Source organism: Cervus canadensis, chromosome 4 (assembly GCF_019320065.1).
Source record: "Cervus canadensis isolate Bull #8, Minnesota chromosome 4, ASM1932006v1, whole genome shotgun sequence".
Taxonomy (NCBI): domain Eukaryota; kingdom Metazoa; phylum Chordata; class Mammalia; order Artiodactyla; family Cervidae; genus Cervus; species Cervus canadensis.
In genome coordinates this window covers 2515707-2542345 of record NC_057389.1, presented here as the reverse complement: position 1 = coordinate 2542345, position 26639 = coordinate 2515707, and the positions used below count along the sequence as shown (strand labels likewise).

Below are 26639 nucleotides of genomic sequence, written 5' to 3'. Positions count from 1 at the left end.
ACAATCAGGTGACCCAAACAATGGGAATAAATGATGGTAACTCTTATTTAACAGATTTAGTGTTTCTGCAAACAAAGAAAATGTTCCCTCTCCAAATATTGATTCTAGATGATTCTATAGCATTCTCTTTTTCCTGAGCCAATTCCAGGTTTAGGTGTTTATAATGAGGAACTCCTTGGGAAACTATCATTTTCAGGAAAAAAAAAGTTTTCAGTCTTCAACTTAGAATTCTTGGGTAGAAAGCGGAAGAGTCAATAAAAGAATGAGAGGACCTTGAGAGCTTGTTTGGAGGTTCTAGCAGGGGAGCGAAGCTACTCGTATACCCTTGACCGAAGACCGGTCCTCCTCTATCGGGGATGGTCGTCCTCTTCAACCGAGCGCGCAGCTTCGGGAGGGACGCACATGGAGTGGTGAGGGAGGAAGGGGACACCCGCCTAGCCAGCCAGATCAGCCGAACCAACCCTGGCGATCAATGGGGTGACAGATGTCGCAACCAGATCGCCCTCATGTAAATCCATGGCTGATTCATGTCAATGTATGGCAAAAACCACTACAATATTGTAAAGTAATTAGCCTCCAACTAATAAAAATAAATGGAAAAAAAAAATAAAGACTTAAAAAGAAAAAGAATGAGTGGAATGTTTGAGCACAGTTGCACTGGGGCTCTTGGAAACCTAAATGCACTGGGAAGTCTACAAAGGAAGCTCAGCCAGGCTCCCCGGCAAACCAAGAGTTAGGTTTTCCAGAAGTGAACTTGTCTGGAGGGGTGCTCAGTACACAGAAAAATCTGTTTCTCAGTTTTACTGTTTATTAAATGATCAACATCTTAAAATATTTAAAGTGAAAGTGCTGGTCGTTCAGTCGTGTGTGACTCTTTGGGACCCCATGGACTGTAGCCCACCAGGCTCCTCTGTTCATGGGATTCTCCAGGCAAGGATACTGGAGTCAGTTGCCATTTCCTTCTCCAGGGGAGCTTCCTGACCCAGGGATTGAACCCAGGTCTCCTGAAATAAGGGCAGATTCTTTACCATCTGAGCCACCAGGGAAGCTTGGTAGGTGATAAATCACAGAAAGTGATTATCTTTTAAAAATACACACTCCATGTAGTTCACCATTTTGTAACCTATTAAATTTTAATTCAACTTCTAAGTTTAATTTATATTTTCATGCAAAAAAAGTAAGAAAACCAAAGCTTCAATAGAAGTTTGTTCCTGAAAGGAATGGTGCTACTATGATTTTAGAGGTGCTAGAATACAAACAGTTTACATAGAAAAATTTCAAAAGGCATTACAACTCAACACTTATATTCAATAAAATCTTTTAATAAATAAAATGCTTATTTATACAAGGTTCATAATTATTTTAAGTTAACAGAAATTAGTTATAACATTGTATATGAAACTTGTCAAGCGACACTCTGTAGGTCATCAGGAAGTAGTTTAAAGGTCCTTTTAGAAAAAGATTTTTTTAGATAGAATTTTTATTTCTAAGGTGGTATGGTCTCATGTAGTTGTAGAATTCATAGCTCTCATCTCTTTGGTTATACCCATGGGATAAAAGGATGACTTCTACATCTTCTGATAGCAGACTCCATTAAGTGCTTACCATCTCACATAGGGATCGATTGTTTAAGGCAGGATGGTAACATAATCTTTGGAAGATTGGGTCTTGTTATCCATTTTAAAACAGTCTCTTGAAAATTATTTTGGTCAATTCTTTGTCCTTACTACATCATCAACTAAAAGAATAAAGTCCTTCTGCTCTATATGTTTCTCTTGATCTATGAAGGCATTTATGACTATATGACTGATTAATTAGAAAAATAAACCAAAGCATGTCCCAACAAACAGATAATTCATTTTTCTGCTTAGTAAAACTGAATTGTATTAGTTGTTTTTACTTCTTGTTTTTCATGATACCATCCTCTTAAAAGAAGGACTACTAAGAAAAACAAAGTAAGTCAACTATGCCTCATCAGAAAAATTTCTTCTGCTATGACTTTTTTCTTTAGGGAAAAGAAAGCCTTATTAACATGAGTCATTCAGAGAGATACTCTGAATTTGTGAAAAATCTGAATTATGGAATATTTTCAAAGACAAGAAATGCATCAGGAAGCCATGGTGCTCTCTAGAGAGGACAAATGAATGGGAATGTGTGTGCATGGCTTCTCAGATGGCTTAGGGGTAAAGAATCCTCATGCCAAAGCAAGAGACACAAGAGACATGGGTTCAGTCCCTGGATGGAGAAGATCCCTTGGAGAAGGGAACAGGAACTCATTCCAGTATTCTTGCCTACAAAATCCCATGGTCAGAGGAGCCTAGTGGGCTCCCACTGGAGCCCACTAGGGACCCATGGGGTCCCAAAAAGTTAGACATGACTGAGCATGCTCATATATACATATATATATATATATACATATTAATAATGTAATTTTATCAGGTACACTAGAAAAATGAAACTAGCAGAAAACACTGCATTTATGCAAATTTCTACACTGAGAAACTTATGAGGATTATTTTTAAGACATGACAATTCTTGATGTTTCTATTACTATTAATTCTCTGGCTGTTTCCTTATTAATGTGTGTGTTAGTCACTCAGTCATGTCTGACTCTTTGCAACCCCATTGACTATAGCTCTCCATGCTCCTCTCTCCATGAACTTCTCCAGGCAAAAATATTGAAGTGGGTTGCCATTCCTTCCTTCAGGGGATCTGCTTATTCTACTTAGTAAACACCATCAGCACCAAATTTATAGGACAAAATCATAGTAGAGAAAAAGGAAGTGTTTTATTTTTTTCCCAGTAATTGTAAAATAAGAAACAGCAGTTTCAATTTTATTTTATGACTACCTTACCTTAATTCGGATTTCAGAAAATCAGTACTTCATGCCAACATAGACTTAAAGCAGTTAGCCAAAAATCACTTATAAATATGTTGTGAAATAGAAACTCTTTTGAAAATGTGATCTAAAGTATAGATAAAGAGAATTGGGAAATATCATTTTTTTCTGAGTCATTATTTTTTCTGTAAATATGTGCTTTTATATATCATCATATATATATCATCTCATTAATTCCAGTCAGTTACCCACCAAGATGAACATCTGAATTCTCATTTTATAGTCAGGTAAACTGAGGTTCAGATAAAATAAAGTATTTACAAACATTAAAATTTTTGTAAAAGATCACTCATATATTAAGTGGTAGAATAAGAATTTGGAAAAGATTTTGGAAAATACAGAGATGAGAATCCATTTAATAAGCTAAATAGAATTGATGGTGTTTCAAATAGGTAGAACTTAAAAATTATTTACAGATGGCAAAAATTCTTATGAATCTCCAAAATGTTCACTTAAGACTTTTCAGTCAGAAACCTTCCGAAATATAGTTGACTAAATGATCATTAGAGATATGATAATATTATTGAAGTGAAGTAAAGTCGTTCAGTCGTGTCTGACTGCAACCCCATGGACTGTAGCCTACCAGGCTCCTCCATCTGTGGGATTTTCCAGGCATGATTACTGGAGAGGGTTGCCATTTCCTTCTCTAGGAGATCTTCCCAATCCAGGGATTGAACCTGGGTGTCCTGCATTGTAGGCAGACACTTTACCATCTGAGCCACCAGGGAAATCTATTATTAATGAACTATAAACTACTAATTCTATAGTTCCAGATGGTCAATTAGTTTCCCATTGACTGTAACTGAACACTTCACCATTAAATGTGAAATCAGAATTTTAGATTCTGGCTGTCTTCCTAGTGTTGAACTATGGTAATGACAATATTGTAGACTGTGCCCACTACCTTGATTTACACATCCTTTATTATTTAACTAAAATTAATAATTTAAAATGACAATAAGGTGTTCTACAAAATACTTAAAGAAGACTTAATATCAGTCCTTTTCAAACTCTTCCATAAAACAGAAGAAAAGGGAACTCTTCCAACTTATTTTCCATGGCCATCATTACCCTGAGACCAAAACCAGACAAAGAAGCCAAAGAAAAGAAAGAAAATTACTGGCCAATTTCCCTGATGAACATAGATATAAAACACTCAACAAAATATTACCAAACCAAATTTAACAATACATTAAAATGATCATATACCACGATTGAGTGGGATTTGTTCCAGGGGTGCAGGGCTGGTTCAACATCAACAAAATCAGCCAATGTGATACATCACTTTAACAAACTGAAGGATAAAAATTATATGATCATTTCAATAGATGCAGAAAAAGCATTTGACAAAATGCAATCTCCATTCATAAATGAATGAAACTCAACAAAATGGGTACATAGGAAACATATCTCAACATAATAAAGGCCATATATAATAAGCCCACAGATAACATTGTGCTCAGTGATGAGAAGTTGAAAGCATTTCCTTTAAGATCAAGATAAGATGTACACCCATGGTGGATTCAAGTCAATGTATGGCAAAACCAATACAATGTTATAAAGTAAAATAAATAAATAATTTAAATTTAAAAAAAAAAAAAAAGGATGGAGGGGACACATGTAAGCCTATGGCTGATTCATGTTGATGTGTGGCAAAAACCATCACAATATTGTAATGTAATTATCCTCCAATTAAAATAAATAATTTTTTAAGTGAAAAAAAAAAAAAAAAGATCAAGACAAGAACGTACACTCTAGCCACTTTTACTCAACATAGTTTTGGAAGTCCCAGCCAGAGAAATTAGGCAAAAGAAAGCAATAAAATGTTTTTGTTTCTTCCATATTGGAAAGAAAGAAGCAAAACTGTCACTATTTATAAAAGACATAATATTTATATATGGAAAAATCAAAAGACTGCATAATAAACTGTTAGAACTAATAAATTCAATAATGTTGTAGAATGAAAAATCAATACCAAAAATCTGTTGTTTTTATATACCAATATGAACTATCAGAAAGAGAACTAAACAAAACAATCCCATTTACAATGGCATCAAAAGAATAAAATACTTTAGAATAAATTTAACCAAAGTGAAACACCTGTATACTGAAAATAATAAGGCATTAAGAAAAGGAATTGAAGATGACAGAAAAATGAAAAATATTGTATGTTCATAAATTGGAAAAATCAAATATTATTAAAATGTCCATACTACCCAAAGCAATTCACAGATTCAGTGCAATTCCTATCAAAATCCTAATGTCATTTTTCACAGAAATAGAACAAACAATGCTAAAATTTACATGAAAATGTAAAAGACTCTAAATAGCCAAAGCAATCTTGACAAAGAACAAAGCTGGAAGCATCACACTCCCAGATTTCAAACTCCACTACAAAGTTATAGTAATTAAAACAGTATGGTATTAGCATAAAAATAGACACATTGATCAATGGAACAGAATAGAGAGCACAGAAATAAACCTGTGCACATATGGTCAGTTAATTTTACAACAAAAGCCAAGAATATACAACAAAGAAAGAATAATCTCTTATATAAATGGTGTTGCAAAAACTGGAGAACCACATGCAAAAGAATAAAATTGAACCACCATCTTATTCCATACAAAAAAATTAACCCAACCTGAATTAAAGACTGAGTGATAAAACTCCTAGAAGAAGACAGTGGCAGTAAGTAAGTTGACATAGGTCTTAGCAATGATTTTTTTTTAATCTATTGCCAAAAATTAAAAGCAACAAAAGCAAAATTTAAAAAGTAGGATTACAGCAAACTAAAAAGCTCTACAGCAAAGGAAATCATAAACAACATGGAAAGGCAACATATGGAATGGGAAAAATATTTGCAAACCATATCTGATAAGGGGTTAATAGCAAAAGCACATGAAGAAACTATATAACTCAATAGCAAAAAAAATTTAATAAAAAAACTGGCAAAAGATCTGAATAGGCACTTTTCCAAGACGTACAGATGACCAATAGGTACATGAAAAGATGTTCAACATCACTAATCATCAGGGAAACACAAATCAAAATCACAGTGAAATACTACCTCACCCTTGTTATAATGGTTATCATCCACAAGACAAGAAATAATTAATGTTGGCAAGGTTGTGGAGAAGAGTTTACCATATTGCACTGCTTGTGGGAGTGTAAAATAGTGCAGCCACTGTGGAAAACGGGATTCCCTGACGGTTCAGTGGTAAAGAATCTACCTGCCAATGCAGGAGGTGTGGAGTTGATCCCAGGGTCAGGAAAATCCTTTGGAGAAGAAAATGGCAACCTACTCCAGTATTCTTGCCTGGAAAATCCCAGGGACAGAGGAGCCTTCTGGGCTATAGCTCGTGGGGTCATGAAGAGTCAGACATGAGTCAGTAACTAAAACAACAACTGTGAAAAACAGTATGGCGATTGCTCAGAAAATTAAAAACAGAACTACAATATGATCCAGTAATTCTACTTCTAGGCTTTTTACCTAGGATAAAAGGGAAATAAAAGTACTAGCTCAAAAGATGTATATACTCCCATGTTCATGGAAGCAGTATTTACAATAGCCAAATTGTGAAGGCAACCTAAGTGTCCACTGGTGGATGAATGGATAAAAAAACTGTACACAAGCATACCTCAGCCATGTTGTGGGTTCACATCCAGGCCACCACAATACAGCAAACACTGCAATAAAATGAGCCATGGGAATTTTCCATTTCTCATTGCACATAAAAGTTATGTTTACACTATTCGGTAGTCTATTCAGTATTCCATAGTATTATGTCTTTTAAAAAGTACATACCTTAAAAAATAATGTTGCCGAAGAAATGGTGCTGATAGATTTGCTTGATGCAAGATTGCCAGCAACATGCACCATGCAAAAAATGCAATATCTGAGAAACACAGTGAAAGGAGGAATATATACACATGTATATGTGTATATACATAAAGGAATATTATTTAACAATAAAAATAATAGAATCTTGTCATTCTAGACAACATGGATGGACCTTATGGACATTATGCTTAAAGAAACAATTTGGACAGAGAAAGGCAAATACCATATGGCCTTTCTTATATGAGAAATCTAAAATAAATAAATAAATAAATCGTCATTATAGATACTGAGAACAGATTAGTGACTGCCAGAGGTGGGTATTTAGTTAGGAAGGTAGAAATGGGTGAAGAAGATCAAAGTGTAAAAACATAAAGTAAAATATTTTAAAAACAGGAAACAAGAGAAATTTTAAATTTTGAGTAGAGAGAAAAAATTTGGTCCTTAGTCCTCGGAATTCACTTGTATGGTCAAAGAGTTGAAAGCTTTTTTGATGCTATTCTTTTAATCCATCTACCAATTCAGAGTCCATGTCTTTCCTAATGATTCAGCTTGGCAATCACAGCCAGTTGAAGTTTAAAATGTTTAATGATTATATTAAATCTTTGATAAGATAAAATAACACTTTGGGTAAGTCAATGTTGTGATGAAGGAATATACTTCATTACATTTTTTAGTATTAATTTTTTTTTCATTGTTATCTGGGAGTTGGAATTAAACATACAAATAAGAAGTGAAGGTGAAGAAAGACAGTTGGAAATTTTACATTTCTATAAGGATGTATAATGAAAAGGTACAAAATTTTCTTATTGAACAGCAGAAAGTCACCTGGCTATTCTCACATAGTACTAGTTTCTAGGACAATGTGTTTTCATGAGTAGAGATGACATTATAATGATTTACTTGGAATTTTATTTCCATATCCATACAACACTGTAGTTAACATGGAGTTACAGGATCAACCCTTCTTCCTAAACTGATAATTATTTCCCATTCCAAGTGTCTGCAAATCTCTGTATCCCCACTGTTGCTTTTAGTTCTTATTAACCCTTTTATAAGGGGCTTCCCAGGAGGGATTAATGGTAAAGAATTCATCTGCTATTGCAGAGGATGCAAGAGACATGGGCATGATCCCTGAGTCAGGAAGATCCCCTGGAGGAGGAAATGGCAATCCACTCCAGTATTATTGCCTGGAAAATTCCATGGACAGAGGAGCCAGTCAGGCTACAGTCCATGGGATCACAAAGAGTTGGACATGACTGAGCACCTTTTTTTTTAACCCTAGTGTCATCCTTCTTTGCCTTTGCACAACTGTTAGAGATTCTCTTAGAAAAGTCAGGAACTGCCTTGTGCAAATACATTAATGAACCCTCAATCATTATAGGAAAATATTCATTCCTCCTGGCATGATAGTCATAGCTCTCTGTGATCTGATCTCAACCCATATTTCCCTCTGTACCCTCTAAAAAGATTATTCACTGATTCCCAATGCATTCTTCCCTCCACCTAAACTAACACCTCTTTCCCATCACAGCTACCCATAAAAATATTTATCTTCTAAAATCTGTTTCAGAGTTCACCATGGTCATGCAACCTTCTTCAATATCTCTCTGTCACTCAATACTTGGAATTTATCTTCCTGCTGTTGAGTTCCCCAACATTACTGCTTCTTAATCCAATGATTTAGCTTTTGTATTTATTACTGGACTTCCTATTTCAACCACTAGACTTGAAGTTTCTTGAGGGTAAGAACTATGTCTTATCATTCTTTCTATCCTTTGGAATATCTAACAAGTGAGAGCAATATGTTACATTTTAGCAAGTTGTTTCAAATTCTGCAATTTAATTTAAATTTATGTAATTATTTGACTGGCATTTTGCTAAACTGATTCATTTTTGATAGGCTTTTAAAATACAATTTTCATGATACATTTTGAGAAAACGAGGTATTAATACTGTGAGGTATTAATACTTTTTCTCAAATATTGAATTTTTCCTAATGAAAATATCATTTCTACTGTCCACCAAAAAAATCTGGAATATAATTATAGACAGTAGCTAATGGTTGCTAGTGCATTAACATATTCTATATAAGGTCCTTTTTCCAATATTATATTCACTCATTCAACAATCAGTGCAGAATTTTGAGCTGTTTTTACATGGGGAAATAAATGAAGTAGTCAGAAACACTGTTTCAGGGACTCTTTTTTTCTCAAATAGCTTTTGTTTGGAATCTTGTATTTCAGAAGATTTTTACAGAATCCAAGAAATAAAGCATTACATAAAAATGAATGATAAGTAACTGGGCTCCTGGGCTGTATCTTCTTTTTCTCCCTCATGCACCTTCTGCCTTCTGTGGATGTTTGTATGAGAGGCCAACAGTTTTAAATACAGGAGAGGCTTATTTATTTTATAGGTGGACTGATGAAAAAGGTGACTATCTCAGAAGGGGTTTTCTAGTAAAGAGAGGATGCCACTGGGAGTGTAAGGAAGAGAAAGTAGGCAGGTATTATGAGTGAATTAAAGAGTATCCCTGATGCCGGTGCAAAATATGCTCGACACTGACTCAAAGTGAGCCATTAATGAATAATATTTATACGATCCTTAAGATTCCATGTGGCTTAGAATTAGATTGGATTCTTTTTGGTCATCTACCAAATTTACATATCTTTCTAGTCTCTCTGGTCATAGTAAAAGGCTTTTTGAAGAAAACAAACTAAAGTTGAGTGCATACATTTCAGGACTGCAAAGGGTCATTGAATACTATCAAATGTATTCTAGTTTTTACAGATGACAAGTTTATGAAATGTATTCTAGTTTTTACAGAGGGTGAGTTTACATCAGCGACCTTGACTTTGAACACAATTTAGAATTTATTATTTTTAAAAAATACTGACTTTTTAGGAAATGAAGTGGTAATCACCAGGCAACATAATGAGTTAAATAAAAATGTCATGGTAGACTACTATCCCCTTTCATGATAATATTACCAGACAGAGAGAAAAGTACAAAGTTTCAAACACCGAGCTGTATCTTTAAGGACCCTGGCTCTCTTGAGCCATCCACTGTGTCATTTTATGATCTTTGTCTTTGGACTTTTTCTTGTGGGAAGTAAGATGATTATTGCAGAAAAAGTCCTGGAGCTTCTCTTCTGGGAGCGTTTTCTTTTCATCAGGAAATTTCTTTCTCAGAAGTTCCAAGCAAATTCTCCTTTTAAGCTAGAAATGGCCACATGCTCATGCTCGAGCTCCAAAACAGTATGGGAACATGAAAATCTGGAAGGAGAAGACTCTTGAGAGACCCTTGGACTGCAAGGAGATCAAACCAGTCCATCCTAAAGGAAATCAATCCTGAATATTCATTGGAAGGACTGATGCTGAAGCTGAAGCTCCAATAATTTGGCCACCTGATGCAAAGAGTCAACTCATTAGGAAAGACCCTGATGCTGGGAATTGAGGGCAGAGGGAGAAATGGGCAGCAGAGGATGAGATGGTTAGATGGCATTACTGACTCAGTGGACATGAGTTTGAGAAAACTCTGGGAAATAGTGGAGGACAGAGGAGACTGGCATGCTTCAGGCTACGGGGTTGCGAAAAGTTGGACACAACTTAGTGACTGAAGAACAACTACAAAGGAAGTTGGGCTCCTCCAGTAAGGAAGAAGGAAAGGTAACAGGTGTGTTAACAGAATAATGCTAGTTGCTGTGACAAACATAAACAATGTCCAGTATCTCACACAGGACAGATGATTGTTTCTTGCTTGTGCAGAATTCAAAGGAATTATGAGAGCTTAGTTCTTTTTTCAGTTACAGAGAACTAGGCGTCTTCTGTCATCTCCTCTAAGTACAACAAATGACTTTTACCTTCACTGTGCTCATGGGCATCAAGTTAGCTGAAGGGGAAAGAGAATGGGCAAGAATAGCTCCTTCTTATGACCTTTAACCTGGCCATCATGCGTACCACATGCAAATTCATTCCATTTGTTAAGAGGTACTTATCATGATAAGGCCCTGTTTACTCTCCACCGAGATGGGAAGGGTTTGAGAAATATAAGACCTGACTAAGCTGAACTTTTAGGCAGCAACCACATTGTGAACAAGAAAGGAATATGTGAGTAGGATAATCAAATAGTTTGATGGTGAAATGATTGCATTTTAAGAGTTCTGATTATGAATACATTATCACCCCAGAGGGATATCTCTAACAGGAAATCACAGGGAATAGCAGCATTTTTACTAATGACTTGTTTGAGGATATATGATGGCATGCTAATCAAAGTTTTAGATATCTTCAAGTTGAGAGGAAAATCTAACATGTTTGTTGAAAGCTCCAGAATCCCACGCCAAGTCTTAAGATAGGAATAAGGGATAAAATTGAGGATAAAATTTCTAGAAATAAATACAAACTCCTATAGTTAGGTCAACATATTCAGTAGTACAATTTAACTGGGAAAATATTTATTTACTTCTGATTATATTCAGGGCATTGTGCTAGGCCAAGTAAGGAATATAGAAAATAAGGGTTAATAAGGAAAATTAACAAACTTGATTGCTTCTGGAAGTGCATCACCAAGATGATGGGTGAATCTGAAATAAATCTTATGTATTCGCTCATTTATTCATTAATTTATGACTGAGTTGCCATTTTTTTCCCTTCAGGGAAGTAGGGTACATGTATAAATGGTTATGATAGAGGGGAGAACATGAGAAATGCTTTTTAAAATGCTGATAAAATTCATGGAGTGAAAGAAAAGACATTTCTTCCAGCCAAAAAGATAAGGAAAAGATTTGAAGAGCAGAAGCTAATTTGAGTTACTTAAAGATAGATAGACTAGGATATAGTCAAAAGAAAAGAGGTGGGATTATATTTCAAGAAGGAAGACAAAAACTGTAAAACAGAGATATCAGGAGACTTAGAAACTCTGTTGAGCTGAAGTTTGAGTTGCGCGAAAAAAATAGGAAAAAATAGAACAGGCCATTAGGTTATTTTGAGATAAAATTGCGTGTGATCATTAATGTTGAATTAATTTTTTTTTCAGGAGGTAAGCAATCAGCAAATACTTATTACGTTTTTACTATTCATACATTAGAGGCTGTAAAGGTCTTACATATAAAGGTTTTACATGTGTTCATATGAGAAATGATAAACAACAGCAACAGAAGACCTGGAGATAGTTAACTTATAGAAAAGAAAATTAATGATGTAAGCAAGGAAATCGAAACTGTAATCAAAAATCTGCCAGCAAACAAAAGCCCAGGACCAGATGGCTTCACAGCTGAATTCTACCAAAAATTTAGAGAAGAGCTAACACCTATCTTACTCAAACTCTTCCAGAAAATTGCAGATGAGTAAGCTTCCAAACTCATTCTTATGAGGCCACCATCACCCTAATTCCAAAACCAGACAAAGATGCCACAAAAAAAGAAAACTACAGGCCAATATCACTGATGAACATAGATGCAAAAATCCTTAACAAAATTCTAGCAAACAGAATCCAACAACATATTAAAAAAATCATACACCACGACCAAGTGGGCTTTATCCCAGGAATGCAAGGATTCTTCAATATCCGCAAATCAATCAGTGTAATACACCACATTAACAAATTGAAAGATAAAAACCATATGATTATCTCAATAGATGCAGAGAAAGCCTTTGACAAAATTCAACACCTATTTATGATTAAAACTCTCCAGAAAGCAGGAATAGAAGGAACATACCTCAACATAATAAAAGCTATATATGACAAACCCACAGCAAGCATCACCCTCAATGGTGAAAAATTGAAAGCACTTCCCCTGAAATCAGGAACAAGACAAGGGTGCCCACTCTCACCACTACTATTCAACATAGTGTTGGAAGTTTTGGCCACAGCAATCAGAGCAGAAAAAGAAGTAAAAGGAATCCAGATAGGAAAAGAAGAAGTGAACTCTCACTGTTTGCAGATGACATGATCCTCTACATAGAAAACCTAAGAACTCTTATCCAGAAATTACTAGAGTAATAAAATGAACATAAGTAAAGTTGCAAGGATATAAATTAACACACAGAAAGCCCTTGCATTCCTATATACTAACAATGAAAAACAGAAAGAGAAATTAAGGAAACAATACCATTCACCATTGCAACAAAAAGAATAAAATACTTAGGAGTATATCTACCTAAAGAAACAAAAGACCTATACATAGAAAACTATAAAACACTGATGAAAGAAATCAAAGAGGACACAAACAGATGGAGAAACATACCGAGTTCATGGATTGGAAGAATCAATATTGTCAAAATGGCTGTTCTACCCAAAGCAATCTATAGATTCAATGCAATCCCTATCAAGCTACCAACAGTATTTTTCACAGAACTAGAACAAATAATTTCACAATTTGTATGGAAATACAAAAAACCTCGAATAGCCAAAGTAATCTTGAGAAAGAAGAATGGAACTGGAGGAATCAACCTGCCTGACTTCAGACTAGACTACAAAGCCACAGTCATCAAGACAGTGTGGTACTGGCACAAAGACAGAAATATAGATCAATGGAACAGAATAGAAAGCCCAGAGATAAATCCACGAACCTATGGACACCGTATCTTTGACAAAGGAGGCAAGGATATACAATGGAAAAAAGACAACCTCTTTAACAAGTGGTGCTGGGAAAACTGGTCAACCACTTGTAAAAGAATGAAACTAGAACACTTTCTAACACCATACACAAAAATAAACTCAAGATGGATTAAAGATCTAAATGTAAGACCAGAAACTATAAAACTCCTAGAGGAGAACATAGGCAAAACACTCTCCGACATAAATCACAGCAAGATCCTCTATGACCCACCTCCCAGAATATTGGAAATAAAAGCAAAACTAAACAAATGGGACCTAATGAAACTTAAAAGCTTTTGCACAACAACGGAAACTATAAGTAAGGTGAAAAGACAGCCCTCAGATTGGGAGAAAATAATAGCAAATGAAGCAACAGACAAAGGATTAATCTCAAAAATATACAAGCAACTCCTGAAGCTCAATTCCAGAAAAATAAATGACCCAATCAAAAAATGGGCCAAAGAACTAACAGACATTTCTCCAAAGAAGACATACAGATGGCTAACAAACACATGAAAAGATGCTCAACATCACTCATTATTAGAGAAATGCAAATCAAAACCACAATGAGGTACCATTACACGCCAGTCAGGATGGCTGCTATCCAAAAGTCTACAAGCAATAAATGCTGGAGAGGGTGTGGAGAAAAGGGAACCTCTTACACTGTTGGTGGGAATGCAAACTAGTACAGCCACTATGGAGAACAGTGTGGAGATTTCTTAAAAAACTGGAAATAGAACTGCCATATGACCCAGCAATCCCACTCTGGGCATACACACTGAGGAAACCAGATCTGAAAGAGACACGTGCACCCATGTTCTCGCAGCAACTGTTTATAATAGCCGGGACATGGAACAACTAAGATGCCCATCAGCAGATGAATGGATAAGAAGCTGTGGTACTAACACCAGATATTACTTTCAGCCATTAAAAAGAATTCTGTTTGAAATCAGTTCTAATGAGATGGATGAAACTGGAGCCATTATACAGAGTGAAGTAAGCCACAAAGTAAAGACATTACAGCTCCTAACACATATATATGGATTTAGAAAGATGGTAATGATAACCCTATATGCAAAACAGAAAAAGAGACACAGAAGTACAGAACAGACTTTTGAACTCTGTGGGAGAAGGTGAGGGTGGGATGTTTCGAGAGAACAGCATGTATATTATCTATGGTGAAACAGATCACCAGCCCAGGTGGGATGCATGAGACAAGTGCTCGGGCCTGGTGCACTGGGAAGACCCAGAGGAATCGGGTGGAGAGGGAGGTGGGAGGGGGGATCGGGATGGGGAATAAGTGTAAATCTATGGCTGATTCATATCAATGTATGACAAAACCCACTGGAAAAAAATAAATAAATAAAGGAGGAAAAAAAAAAAAACTTGCCAGGAATCTGAAGGGATTCTTTAACGAATTGCTTCCATCCCCTAATCTCTGATAATGGGAAAGTAATCATTGAAGGACGCTGATGTACATATTCATTCAAAGAAAACTTAGTACTTAAAAGGTATCCAGAGTAATTCAGTGGTTATAACTAGAAGAAAGATGAAAGCAACTCAGCCCAGAAGCCAGAGCTAGACGTCTTGGATTGTGTTCTTGTTTTGGTCTGTTGACATCTCCCAGCGTGCAATAATGTGCTCTTTGTTTAGAGAGTGCAGTGCATTTTTCCCACTGAAATTATGTCAAGAGAGATTGGCCTCCAGGCAAGACTGGAGGTCTGCCCTTGGCCCATCACCTCACAGTATTCCCATGAGAAAAGTGTCTGCAGACCTCCGTAACATTAAAGGGGCGCATCGCCCTTGCTGCCTGACCCCTCCTCCTGCAGCATGATAGGGGGCCCTCTGCTGGCCTGTGCTCCAGGCCGCTGTCTGCAGGCTCTGCACTCCAGCCCTGGGCTCCCTGCTCCTGGTGGAGGAAGGCGCTGTGTGCTCAAGACTCAGAGAGCATGTGGGACCTGGGGGGTCTGCTAACCCCCTGAGGTGGTTCAGCTTTTCCAGCTAAAGTCCTCAAACTCACTGTGTCCAGGTGATAGCGGTGAGATTATAGAAAAGACTTCCACAGATGTCTTCATCTCTGAGATTCTGATTCTGTAGATTTGGGGTGGAGAGCTTAGGAACTAGTAACTTTTAAAAACTCTTCCTAGTGATTCTAGAAATTGCTGTTATCTGCGTTACTGAATTGGGAAAGTAAGGGTTAGATTAAATACTTAAAATTTAATTACCTACCAGTGAATGGCAGAATCAGGAGCCACGTCCAGTTCTTCTGAACCTAGGTGCTGAATGTGATCTCAGGGGATCACATGATGATTTCAAGATTTACTAAATCTGTTCTCAAAGTCCAGCTTTCCAGAAAAACAAGCAAATAAAACAGCAACAAAAAAGGTCCAGTTTTCAAAAATTATTCTATGTTGATAGAGGAGCTTGTTTTTACATAGACATATCTTGCTTTTCAGGTTTATAGTTTTGTTTTGTCTTTTTTTGAAAAAAATCAACTATGTCATATATTTGTAGTCAGATGGAGAGGAGAACAAACATCTCTTAAAACCCTGCCCCACAGCTGCATGGCCCAGCGTGCTCCAGCCACTGTTGAGGAATTTAAATGTTAGCCTTCTCTTCCTGTGTGCCTGGTGTCCAACTCTTCTCTTCATCACTCTCTTTTCTTGCACTGTCAACAGCCTGAGTTATAAAAAGAAGCTTCTGTAATGGGTTGAAAACTAGGGAATAAGAGTACTAGTCAAGTGCACATCCTCAGGAAAGGGAAGTGACTTAGGGAGAAGAGAGCCTTGGGAGAGAGGATGCTGGGAGAATCTCATGGGAGGATGAGTCGTGGATCAAGCTAGAATGAGAGGTTCCATCTGGAATGCTGACTTTCCAGGGATGGGGAGGAACTTGATTAAGCTGCTTAGCTTAGCTTCATGGAGTCATTCTGCCTTGATGTTTTGAACAGTGATATCTACTTCCACTCTTTTTTGCAGATTGTTTTCCTTGCTTTTATTTTCAAATATATTTTTATTTTATTTATCCATAGATGTGAAGTGAAAAGTGTTAGTCACTCAGCCGAGTCTGACTCTTTGTGGCCCAGTGGACTGTAGGTCCCCAGGCTCCCCTGTCCGTGGAGTTCTCCAGATGGGGATCCTGGTGTGGGTGGCCATTTCACCATCCGAGCCCCCAGGGAAGCCCTCATTCCTAGACATCTGTCTGTATATCTCTCCTCTCTATCTGTATGTGTTACATGTAACTCTTTATTCTATATGGGATTTATTTTGGTTTGTGCTTGAGTGTTTCTTACAGAGAGTTAACCAGTCATTTCAACGTCAGCACCACTTACTGAATAAAGTCTTCTCTCTCAACTTGTTTTCACCACCCCCTTCTTTTCTTGTAAGAGGCAGTTTAAGGTTTAGAATTTATTTTGCCTTTCTTAAAAGAATCGATTGGTGCTTTATTGATCTCCCCCTAGTTTCTGGAAAGGTGAAAATTGTGGGGAAAAAATGTTCTTTGTTGTACATATCTGAGGACAACCGTTCACCTTCCCCTTTCTTTCTGTCATGCTACCTTGTTGATTAAAACAGGATAACTGTTATTGACATTTTAACAAGTGCCCTGGAAAATGAATTTCTACTGGTTATTTCCTGTGTTCGGACTTATAACACAGTGTGAGATTTTCCAGCCTTCCTACCTGCCAGAATGCACTGAAATATGAGAGGTATTTGATATCGTCAAAGAACCTGAGCAACGTGGAGCCATCTCCCCCCAGGTGTTCAGCCATGGCGTCATCTGGGAAGGGCGGGGTCGCACTCTCCTTGGGGAGTCCAGCACCGTGGCAGCCCCTCTCCCTCAGGAAACGGTGTGTCCACAGGCACTGTTGCCGGCTTGCAGCAGTTATGGGTTGTGGGCCTCACAGGAGCGGCCCGGCTCTCACGTTTGCAGAGTTATCCACCTTGGGAAAGCAGCACCTGCCTGTTCCTCTGCTGAGAAGAGGCTGTCGTATGTGGGGTGATTTTCAGGGTGGCCTTAAATCTTTTAGAATGGGGTGAGTGGATGGCTGGGCAGGTTGTAGGTGGATAGAAGTAATAGTTTCTAAACCTTTCTTTCTTTATATGTTTCAGTAAGTCTTGATTTTTGCTCTGTTGGAACCATTGATTAAATACTCCCATTTTCCAGCCTGAGATCAGAAGCTGGAAAGTCTCCTTAGGTGATCTCCTTAGGTTGATAACCTTTTGTTATATTAAGTCAAAAGCGATCCTCCTCCCTCTCAGGCCGGTGTCTGCGCGCACCAGTCCGCAGCTCGGCAGAGGCGGGGGAACGCAGCCGCGGCAGCGCGGCGTGGGGGCCGGGCCCGCTGGGTCCAGGGCACTCCGTCCGCTCGCTGCCCGGCTGGCTCAGAGCGGGCCCTGGATCGTCCGCACGCCAGAGTCCTCCCCGGTGACCAGGCGGTGGTGAGGGTGTCACCGAGAGAGGCCCTGTCAGGCCCCGGTGAGGTGAGAGTTGTCAAGCATGTGGAAGAGCACCCGGCACGTAGTAAGCACGAAGTTTTAACAAGGTCTCAGCTGAGGTCACTCAGTCCTCAGCAGTTTGACTGTTACTGATTATGAAGTAAAAACATTGGCACTTTCTTTTTAATTGGAGAACGTTGAAGCTTATTGCCACAGTAAATGTTGGCGTGTCTGTGATGCGTGTTCCTTGTGTGGTTCATTGCTGATTTCTCAGGTCGCTCCGATGTGACGTACTAAAGCCGCCTCCGGCCCAGGCGGCGCCCTGGGTGCGTCCTGTGGCTTGCCGTGGCTCTCGCGGCGGCCGTACAGTGCCCCGCTGTGTAGGCGAGGAGGCGGGCCGGCCTGGGGTGGGGGAGACCTCCCCTCACACAGCCAGGAAGTGGCGATGCTTGGAGGCGCACCCGGGAGCCTGACTCCAGGCGCCTGCTCAGTGCCGCATGCGGCCTTCTGCCTGGGACCGTGCAGACAGTCTTGGGAAGTACCCTGCTTGCTTTTTTCTTGCCTGCTCAGTAATAGAGGAATACTCATAGAAGGATGCATCGACCGTTGGTGAGGAGAGAGGATGGAAAGCAAAGTGGCGTTACTGTGCTAGCTGCTGTCTGAGGACGAGGGGGAGTGTGTTGCGGTCAGTGCCTGTGCCCGTGAGTACAGCGGCGCCTTTACGCCGCCTGCCCTGCTCCAAAGGGGCCGTAAGGGGGTGGCTTCATCCCTGCAGAGCACCCTGCCCAGCCCGGCACACGGCGAGCGCCCAGCAAGTGTCAGCTGCAGCCACGTTCCCCTCATCACTGGAGGGACTCTTCCCGAGTCTCACCTGGCTCCCTGAGTTTTCAGAGGTGAGTGACAGCCTCAGTCCTGATCTGGTTCCTGCTGGAACCAAACCAAGCCTCCAGGCTAGCCTCCTCTGAGCCTGACGATGTCACTTGTAGCCAGATCTTCTTGCCCAGCCTTCCCCCAGTCGCTGGAGAAGTTTTATGAGCCCTGCTTAGTCTAGAAACTCAGTGTTGGTTTTTCCTCAGAGATAAGTTCTACAGTGAATTTTCCTGGTACAGCTTGGGAACATCCACACAGTGATTCAGCCTCAACGGTGATCTGTTCTAGAAAGACAGTTTGACACTCACCCAGCACAGCGATGATGCAGTTTCAAATTTATAAGTTTTCTTCCCCATGCCCCCCCACTTTTTAGAGGTCTGGATTTTATTAATATGTTAATGAATATAAAAAGAGGTCTTTCAAAATTTGTTTACTCTCCTAGAGCGTATGCTGTGACTACTTGAGGGTAGCTGAATTTCCTGCATACATATTCAAGTTAAAATCACAGTTTCCCTACTTTGAAAAACAGTTTTCTTGGAAATAAAGTGTCTAGACAGACTTTGAAACTGAAAAACTGCTGCTTTGCCTCAGGTATTTTTGCTTGAAAACTGATACTTTCATGAATATTTGATTTTTAAAAACTTACACAAAATGAATGCCATTTTATTAGTCTTTTAGTCCTTGTGAAAATGATGCAATTTTAGTTTTTACAAAAGTAAAACTTTTTTCCCATAAGTGAAAATTAATTTTTATGACTTTAATCTCCACTTTTGTACTGTTTGTTTAAATCTCTTGTCTAATTCAATGGCAGAATCCTGAAAGTGTCTCCCTTCCCACTTTTTTTTGTCATCATCAGTCTGCTAAAGACCTTACACAGTCGTTATTCCGAGAACAAATGTTTTGCAGGAATTTTCACAGTGCCTGCTTATCAGTGTTTTTTTTAAGGGTGGTCTAGTGAGTTAAAATGGCCAGATGCCAACGATAATAGTAATGAGTGCTTTTGGAGTTTAATTAAGAGGCCACCTAATTTGTGAATTTGAATCAGAACTCTTAGGACTTTGAGGTATAGTTGTGGACATATAATTTAGGACTATCCTGACTCCTTAATTACAAAGCTATGATGCCAATAAAATAAATTTGTGAATAAGAAGTTAAAAGAGAATATTGTTTAACTTGTAACTGTTATGAAAATAACTACTGTTTATTTGATGAATGATGTTGATATAAATAATAGTAATAATATACTAAGGTCTTTCTTCGCTCCAGACCCTGGGCTAAGTCCTTATTATGCTGCCCCTTTTTATCTCTTTTTTTATGGTAAAGGAAAAACAGTTTTGCTGAAATCAGCAGTTAGTAAATTGCAGAAGTAGGCTACGGATCTTAGGCTGTCTGACTCCCAGCCCAGATTGTGAACCTCTTATTTCTACAATTTCTGCACTAGCTCAGTCTGTCCTACAAGCTGGGCTGCCTCATACAGTATTTTTAGTGGGTTAACTCACAACATGACTCTATGAGGAGATAAGACATGCATTAGCTCCATTTTACAGACGAGGAGACTGGTGCTCAGGAAGAATAAAAGACTGTTCCAGGGTTTCAAAATTGGCATAACTGTTATCCTTCTGTACATACTAAATACAAGGTTTTTTTAATGTGCTATTTTCATGCTATTTAGAGACTGTAAAATTGTTTGAAATTTCATTAGGAATCTTTATCATATTACTTCAACTTGCTATGTGTACTGTGTGGTCCTGTAATGATTCAGAATCCCTAAATGACTTTTTTCTCTTTCTTCAAAAAAATTTTTTAGCAGTACCACTGCAAAATACCAGTGTAAAATGTCATAAAACAGGTTATTCCAGCCAAGAATCTGAGGTGAGGACAGATTTAAGTTGTTCAGTCACATTAAAAGCAAATCAGTGTTGGGAATGCTGGCAGCTATTCAGAAGAGATGTCTCTGTAGCACATTAAAAAAATTCTATGCCCTAGTAAGTCTGGCCAAGGCTTCCCTGGTGGCTCAAGCAGTAAGGAGCCCACCTGCAATGCGGGAGACCTGGGTTCGGTCCCTCGGTTGGGAAGGTCCCCTATGGTCCGAGGGATCACAGAGAGTCAGACACGACTGAGCCACTTTCACTTTCCAGGTTGATCAAGAACCTCAGCATATTCATATCTGTGGTCACATAAAAAAGAAAGAGTAAATGTGTCTGTACAGTAAGTGTGCATTGCTTAACTTTTCCAAAGATTTTATTAATCCATTTTATCATAAACATTTCCTGGTTTAAAAAACATAAAATTTATTAAATAGTTATAATTTTAAATGTTCAAGGACTTAAAGCTTTCAAGGCATTGTTACTTGAATTGGGTGCAAGAAATTTTACTGCAGGAAAGTGTATACTGATCACTGTAGCTGACTTGTCATTTTTAGTGTTTTCCTTTTTGCCTGCACAAGAAGAATAGCTTCTGTAATGTGAATTTAAATGATACATCAAGCTAATAAATGTGGCTGGCTTAGCAAGTGATAAGCATAACTAATTCAATTTAAATGTCTCATATAAAAATCATGAACCAATACATTAAAGATTAAAAATGTTAATGCAATTAACAAAAATTAGTATTCAGTGAAGAAGCATATTTCAGTTTTAAGATGGATGATACATCATTCACTGACCAGATAAGGACCAAATTCAGGTATACTTTATTCAGCTGATGGATTTATTAAAAGTAAATTAAAATGAAATGCTTTATTTGAAGAAACTCTGACAAACCGGTGTATAACATGTGGACAAAAGATAGCCCATGTCCTTAGGAACCGTGGAGGGGACCGAGGCTTGAATGACTTGCCAAGGACTCTCAGAACGTCACCTGGGCGCCTGGGAAAGGCGGTGTCGCTGAGGAGTGGGCAGGCTCAGCACCCAGCCTGAGTGGGAGTGGGGGGCTTGAAGTCACTTTGAGATACAAGAGCATTTGTGGCTGGGGACGGGGCATCGAGGCTGTGCAGTGGGGTCAGCATGCGCTCAGCGTCCCCGTGGTGTCTTGCTGTCTGCCCGTTCACAGGTGGACGGCAAGCACTCCAGCGAGGCCGCCTTGATCCTGCACAGGAAGGGGTTCGACTGCCGCTTCTCCAGCAGAGGCGCCGGGCTGCTGTGTTCCACGACCCGGGGAAAGGTGAGCCGAAAGCTTGTCTCTCCTGCTGATTTAGCGCTTTGAAATCCTTACTTTCTGCAGGCAATCCTGACAAGGAGATGTTTCATTGCCTTTCCGCGGACTCCTTCACCTCAGCTTCAAGTTTGTTCAAGTTTTCCCTTCTTAAGGAAGCCCCGTCCCAGTGTTCAGTCTTTTCTCCTTGTCGATATCAGACTGCCCCGGCAGACAGGTGCATGTCTGAAGACAGGGCCTCACCGATTCTTAGGCCTTCCGTTTCCAGCCCGCAAAGCGGCTTCTTCCCTCCCGCTGTCTCCCCGCCTCTCTCAGACGGCTCAGGTTTGATCCAGTTCAGTGATGGCAAACCCAGGCCCTGCGGGAGCCAAGTAACTGCGTGGGGGCTTCCCTGTGGCTCAGACAGTGAAGAATCCACCTGCAGTGCAGGAGACCGGCTTTGATCCCTGGGTTGGAAGGTCCCCTGGAGGAGGAAATGGCAGCCCACTCCAGTGCTCTTGCCTGGAGAATCCCATGGACAGAGGAGCCTGGTGGGCTACTGTCTGTGGGGTCGCAGAGTCGGACACGACTGAGCGGCTCACACACACACAGTGTGGGTGCAGGCTTGCAGTGGGGCCGGCGGGGTGGCTCGGCCCCAGGCCGTTGTCCGCACTGTGCAGGCCAGCGGGTCCTCAGGCTGACCACTGACCGCCGGCTGCCCCTCTGGCTTCTCTCCAGCTGGCCTTGCCGCTGGTCCCCGTCAGCCTCTCTCAGAGGGAAGGGCGCCTCCGCCTCAGGCCTCTGGCTCCGGCAGGCTGGGGCTGTCTGCAGCACACCGGCGGCCCCACACCAAGCCAGCTAGCCGGCCCGCTCTTCAGGACCTCGCAGGCATGGTGTCGGATGGACTCCAGGGGCGCCGTTCTGTCCTGCAGTTAGCATGTGTGTAGCACAGGCTCCAGAAAGGGGAAGGTGAAAGGCGGCGGGGAGGCCGTGCGCGTCCGTTCCTTTCGCCTCCTGCCGCATGGCCCTAGTGCTCAGAGGGGCACTGATGGCCCTGTTGCTTATCCCACTGTTCCTACTCTCCCTTCTCAGTGATGATCTGAGACGCTTGGGTGTGAACGTGTGTACTCAGACACTAAGGCATTGAGTCCTAAGGGGGTTATACGGTCCAGAGAGACATACTAGAAGAACCTGCAAGAGTGAGCATAGTATTTTCCAAACAACCTTCCTACCCTGCAAATGACTCACTTGTATGAGGGCCTTCCTGGGGGCCTGGGGCTTGTCCCCCAGCTCTTCTGGCTCAGGGAGGGTGGTGAAGAAGCCCCGCTGCTGGGGTGAGTGCTGACGGAACGAGGGTGTGGGTGTGTTTAAAGCTCTTGGACTGTGGAGTCCTTTCTTTGATTGAGAAAGGCCCTTGCACACGATACGCTGTGAAGCAGCTGGGAAGGGATCCGGAAGAAAGCGCTCTCCTGTTACTGGGCTCCAGTCTCCCTTCAGAGTTGGTCTCCATGCTCAAGTGTGTGGAGGTGGACTAATCGCCCCCTTCCGCTGCTTTTGCGCGGAAACATACTTTTCACGTTTTCTCACACTGAATATGTAGATGCACTGCTTGTCTTTCTTCAAAGTTATTCTAAACATGTAATTTTTTTATCATTTACCTTTTAGATATTGGTCCAGAAACTTTTTAGCAAGTTCACTGTTGTAAGCATCATACCTTCGTCATTATCCTTGATGCATTCTCCTCTAGACGCCCGAAATATAAGTGAAATCAGCTTGAGTCCCATGGAGATCAGCACGTTCCGAATCCACTTGAGGTGAACCCGGCTTTCAGCTTTGGCTTGGGAAGCATTGGCTTTGATACACTTCTTGGTTTTACGTGCAATAGAGAAGCACATTATTTTAGCTTCTGGCTACTGTGAGGACATGAATTCTGTGATTCTTTTTCTTAAACCAATACAGTAGGAGAGAAGAAAAGCCATGCTACAAACTAGTTTTGTTTTTTTTTAAGTTCCTTCCATGAACTACTATCATCAGTATGAATTGATGCAACAAACGAAGACATGTCTAAAGACAGCCTCTCAACAGATTGTATCTCAGGTTAAATGTTAACTAATTATATCTGTGTTGGGGGTTGTGAAGAGATTGTTCTAAGTATTCATGTTGCTGACCCTTTGTTAGTTTTACAAAAATACCCATTTTTACCAAAATGGAATAAAAAGCTGGTGGGTAATAGCTAATGGCCAAAATGGTTGCAATCATTCATACATGTTAGAAGATCTTTATGTGTTGAAATATGTGGAAAAGTGCAATCCATCAATCCTGATAATATATATCGTTGCATTTACATGTTTTTCTACCACTTGACCCCTCCCTTCCTACCCTTTGTAAGTATTTCCAGAAATACCAGATTTTGAATCATTCAGTAGTAGACAAAGAGGCATATTTTCATTACTTGACAATGTGGGATAGGTGCAATTTATTCCATTGTCACTAAACTAGGAGAAGCAATTCTATAGGTACCATGACCTCTTTTAGGCACCCACAAGGTGTCTTTTTACACAGCTCATTTGAATACAGATGTTCTGAGAGGGGTTTTCTATTTTAAAATTACCATATCAGAATAAATGTGCCTTATTTTTTTATAAGTCTTGTTAAATCTTTTGGTGTCCATATTACTGTTGGGGGAGGTGGGGAGTGGCTGGGGGGAGGGGCGAGTACTTTCTATGACACGTAAATTGTATAATTTTTGCCTGACAATGCTGGCCACGTTCTGATCTGTTTCATTAAATTTGTGGTGATGTTACTCTAAACATTTTGACTATTTGAATGTACTGAGATGTCAGAAAACAAAACAAGGAAGAAAAATATTGTTAATTAAAATATGCTGCTGCCAAGGAGACTGCAACTTGAAGCAAGGATTTTGTAACAAGCAGAATCCACATACTGTTTTCATTTCACAAGAGTTCACCATTTTGAAGAGAGAATGCTTTAAAATAGACCGTTTTGAAACCCACTTATATGTAACTCATCATAATTTATCATATTAAAGAATATGTTTGTTCAGTGAATTTCAAACTTTTGTATATGCTAACCTCAAAATGAAGTTTTAAACCTATGTGCCATTACAATACTTTTGATAAAATTTACTTGGGATCACTGTTAACTTGACATTAAAATAAAACCAACATTTAGAGCATTCCATTTTAGCATAGAAAGGATTCTTGACTAGGTGCACTGCTGAAAATTCTCTGTGTTAAGTAATACGTTTAGTATTATCTGACATAATTTCCATTTTACCTCCTGCCATTCCAACATCTTCATATAGAAATAAAACATCATTTCTATTTTATCATGTAGCCTGGTTATCATCTGTATTTTCAGTCAAGATGCAGCTCCTTAGATTACTGTTCCATTAAGTTCATAAACTTCTTTCGCCTTTGATTATTAAGGAAATAATACTAGTGTTGATGAAGATATTACAAGAGAGTAATTTCTTGCAATAAACATGTACTGTAAGTTTCCTTCCTTGTTTTGGGGGGATAAACAACTAAAACAAAAAACAAACTTACTTTCTGTGAACATCTACAGACATTAGGATTGCCAGACACAAATCCCAGGAATAAGATCAGTATTTTCATTGCATCTTAAGTGTAAAACCTTCCTAAAGGAGTTCACTGTGTTCTGTGGTTCAAGTGGTTGTACTTAATCGCTCTGGAATCTCTGATCAGTTGAAATAAAAAGTCTGATGCAATAGCAGTGGCCCTGCCCCTCCTGGTTGTTTGCGATGGAGCGGCCCTGTGTTCCGTCGGGGTCTTACGCAGTGTGTGTTGTCACCAGCTGCTAACAGGTAAAGCAGAAATTCTCTTTCACCAGCAAGTTTCTGCTTTTTGTTTTTAGAATAAATCATCAGGGAAATGAAGAGAGGATGCTTTTGCTTTGGGTTGTGGTCAAGAACTGATTAAATAATTTAGTGTCCCTGGCACACGCTAAAAATCGTACACTTCAGTTGTGATCTCAGTGGCATATTTGTTTGCTTAGGTTTTATTACGTTCATTATCGCAGATGTTCAGTTGACCAAGTAGTTCATTACTTTCTCTCTTTTTTTTTTTGAAAATTTAATTTGGGGTTATAACTGCAGTGTTTGAGAACTCAGCATCCTTGTTTTCTGCAAATACTGATTAAAACAAAATGCTGTAAAATGTGTTGTAAAACATTGTAATTACCTTCCCATGTCTTTGTTGTATTTGTGCTGAAACGTTTTCACATTCCTTTGTCTGGAAAAAAATTTTTGCTTTCATTTTGATTATGTTGCTTTCCTTGAAATCAATAGGTTTTAATATTTTCTCTTGGAAGATTTTATATCTTTGGGAATATGTAATATAAGATATCTAATAAAAGATAAATCTTACCATGTGCATGGTCCTCTAGAGTAGTTCTTAAATCTTATTTTGTAAACAAGATATATTAAATGTTTTGGTGGGTTGAGTAGAGGAAGGGCTTGTTTTGTCTTCTGTCATGAGTGAATTGCTGCTTCTTCAGTCCATTTCTGTTGGGTTGGCCAAAAAGTTTATTCAGTGTTTTCCTCTAAGATGGATGGTTCTAGTAGCACTTTATCTAGTTGTCTTTATTTTCAAAACAGTTTTGTTACACTGTGTTGTGACTACTGTCATATCAACATGTATTTAAAAAAAAATCAGTTGGTGAATTGATGTGTAGCCATTTTAGTAATGCAGATGGAAGAAAAAGCAACGTTTTTTGGCATATTATGCTTTATTCAAGAAAGGTAAAAATGCAACTGAAACACACACTCAAAATATCTATGCAGTGAATGAAGAAGGTGTTGTGATTGAGCTAACTTTTCA

The 26639-nt window shown here is 39.2% G+C and overlaps 1 protein-coding gene across 1 annotated transcript in view; it reads left to right on the top strand.

Moving 5' to 3' along the window:
• MAN2A1 (mannosidase alpha class 2A member 1) overlaps window positions 1–26192 on the top strand; it is a 215115-nt gene extending 188923 nt beyond the window's left edge. The window contains exons 21-22 of the mRNA XM_043464497.1: window positions 21697–21807; window positions 23443–26192. Of these exons, the coding sequence (XP_043320432.1) occupies window positions 21697–21807; window positions 23443–23595 (264 nt within the window). The 3' untranslated portion in view covers window positions 23596–26192. The remainder of the gene's footprint in view (window positions 1–21696; window positions 21808–23442) is intronic.
• The last annotated feature ends 447 nt before the right edge of the window (window positions 26193–26639 follow it).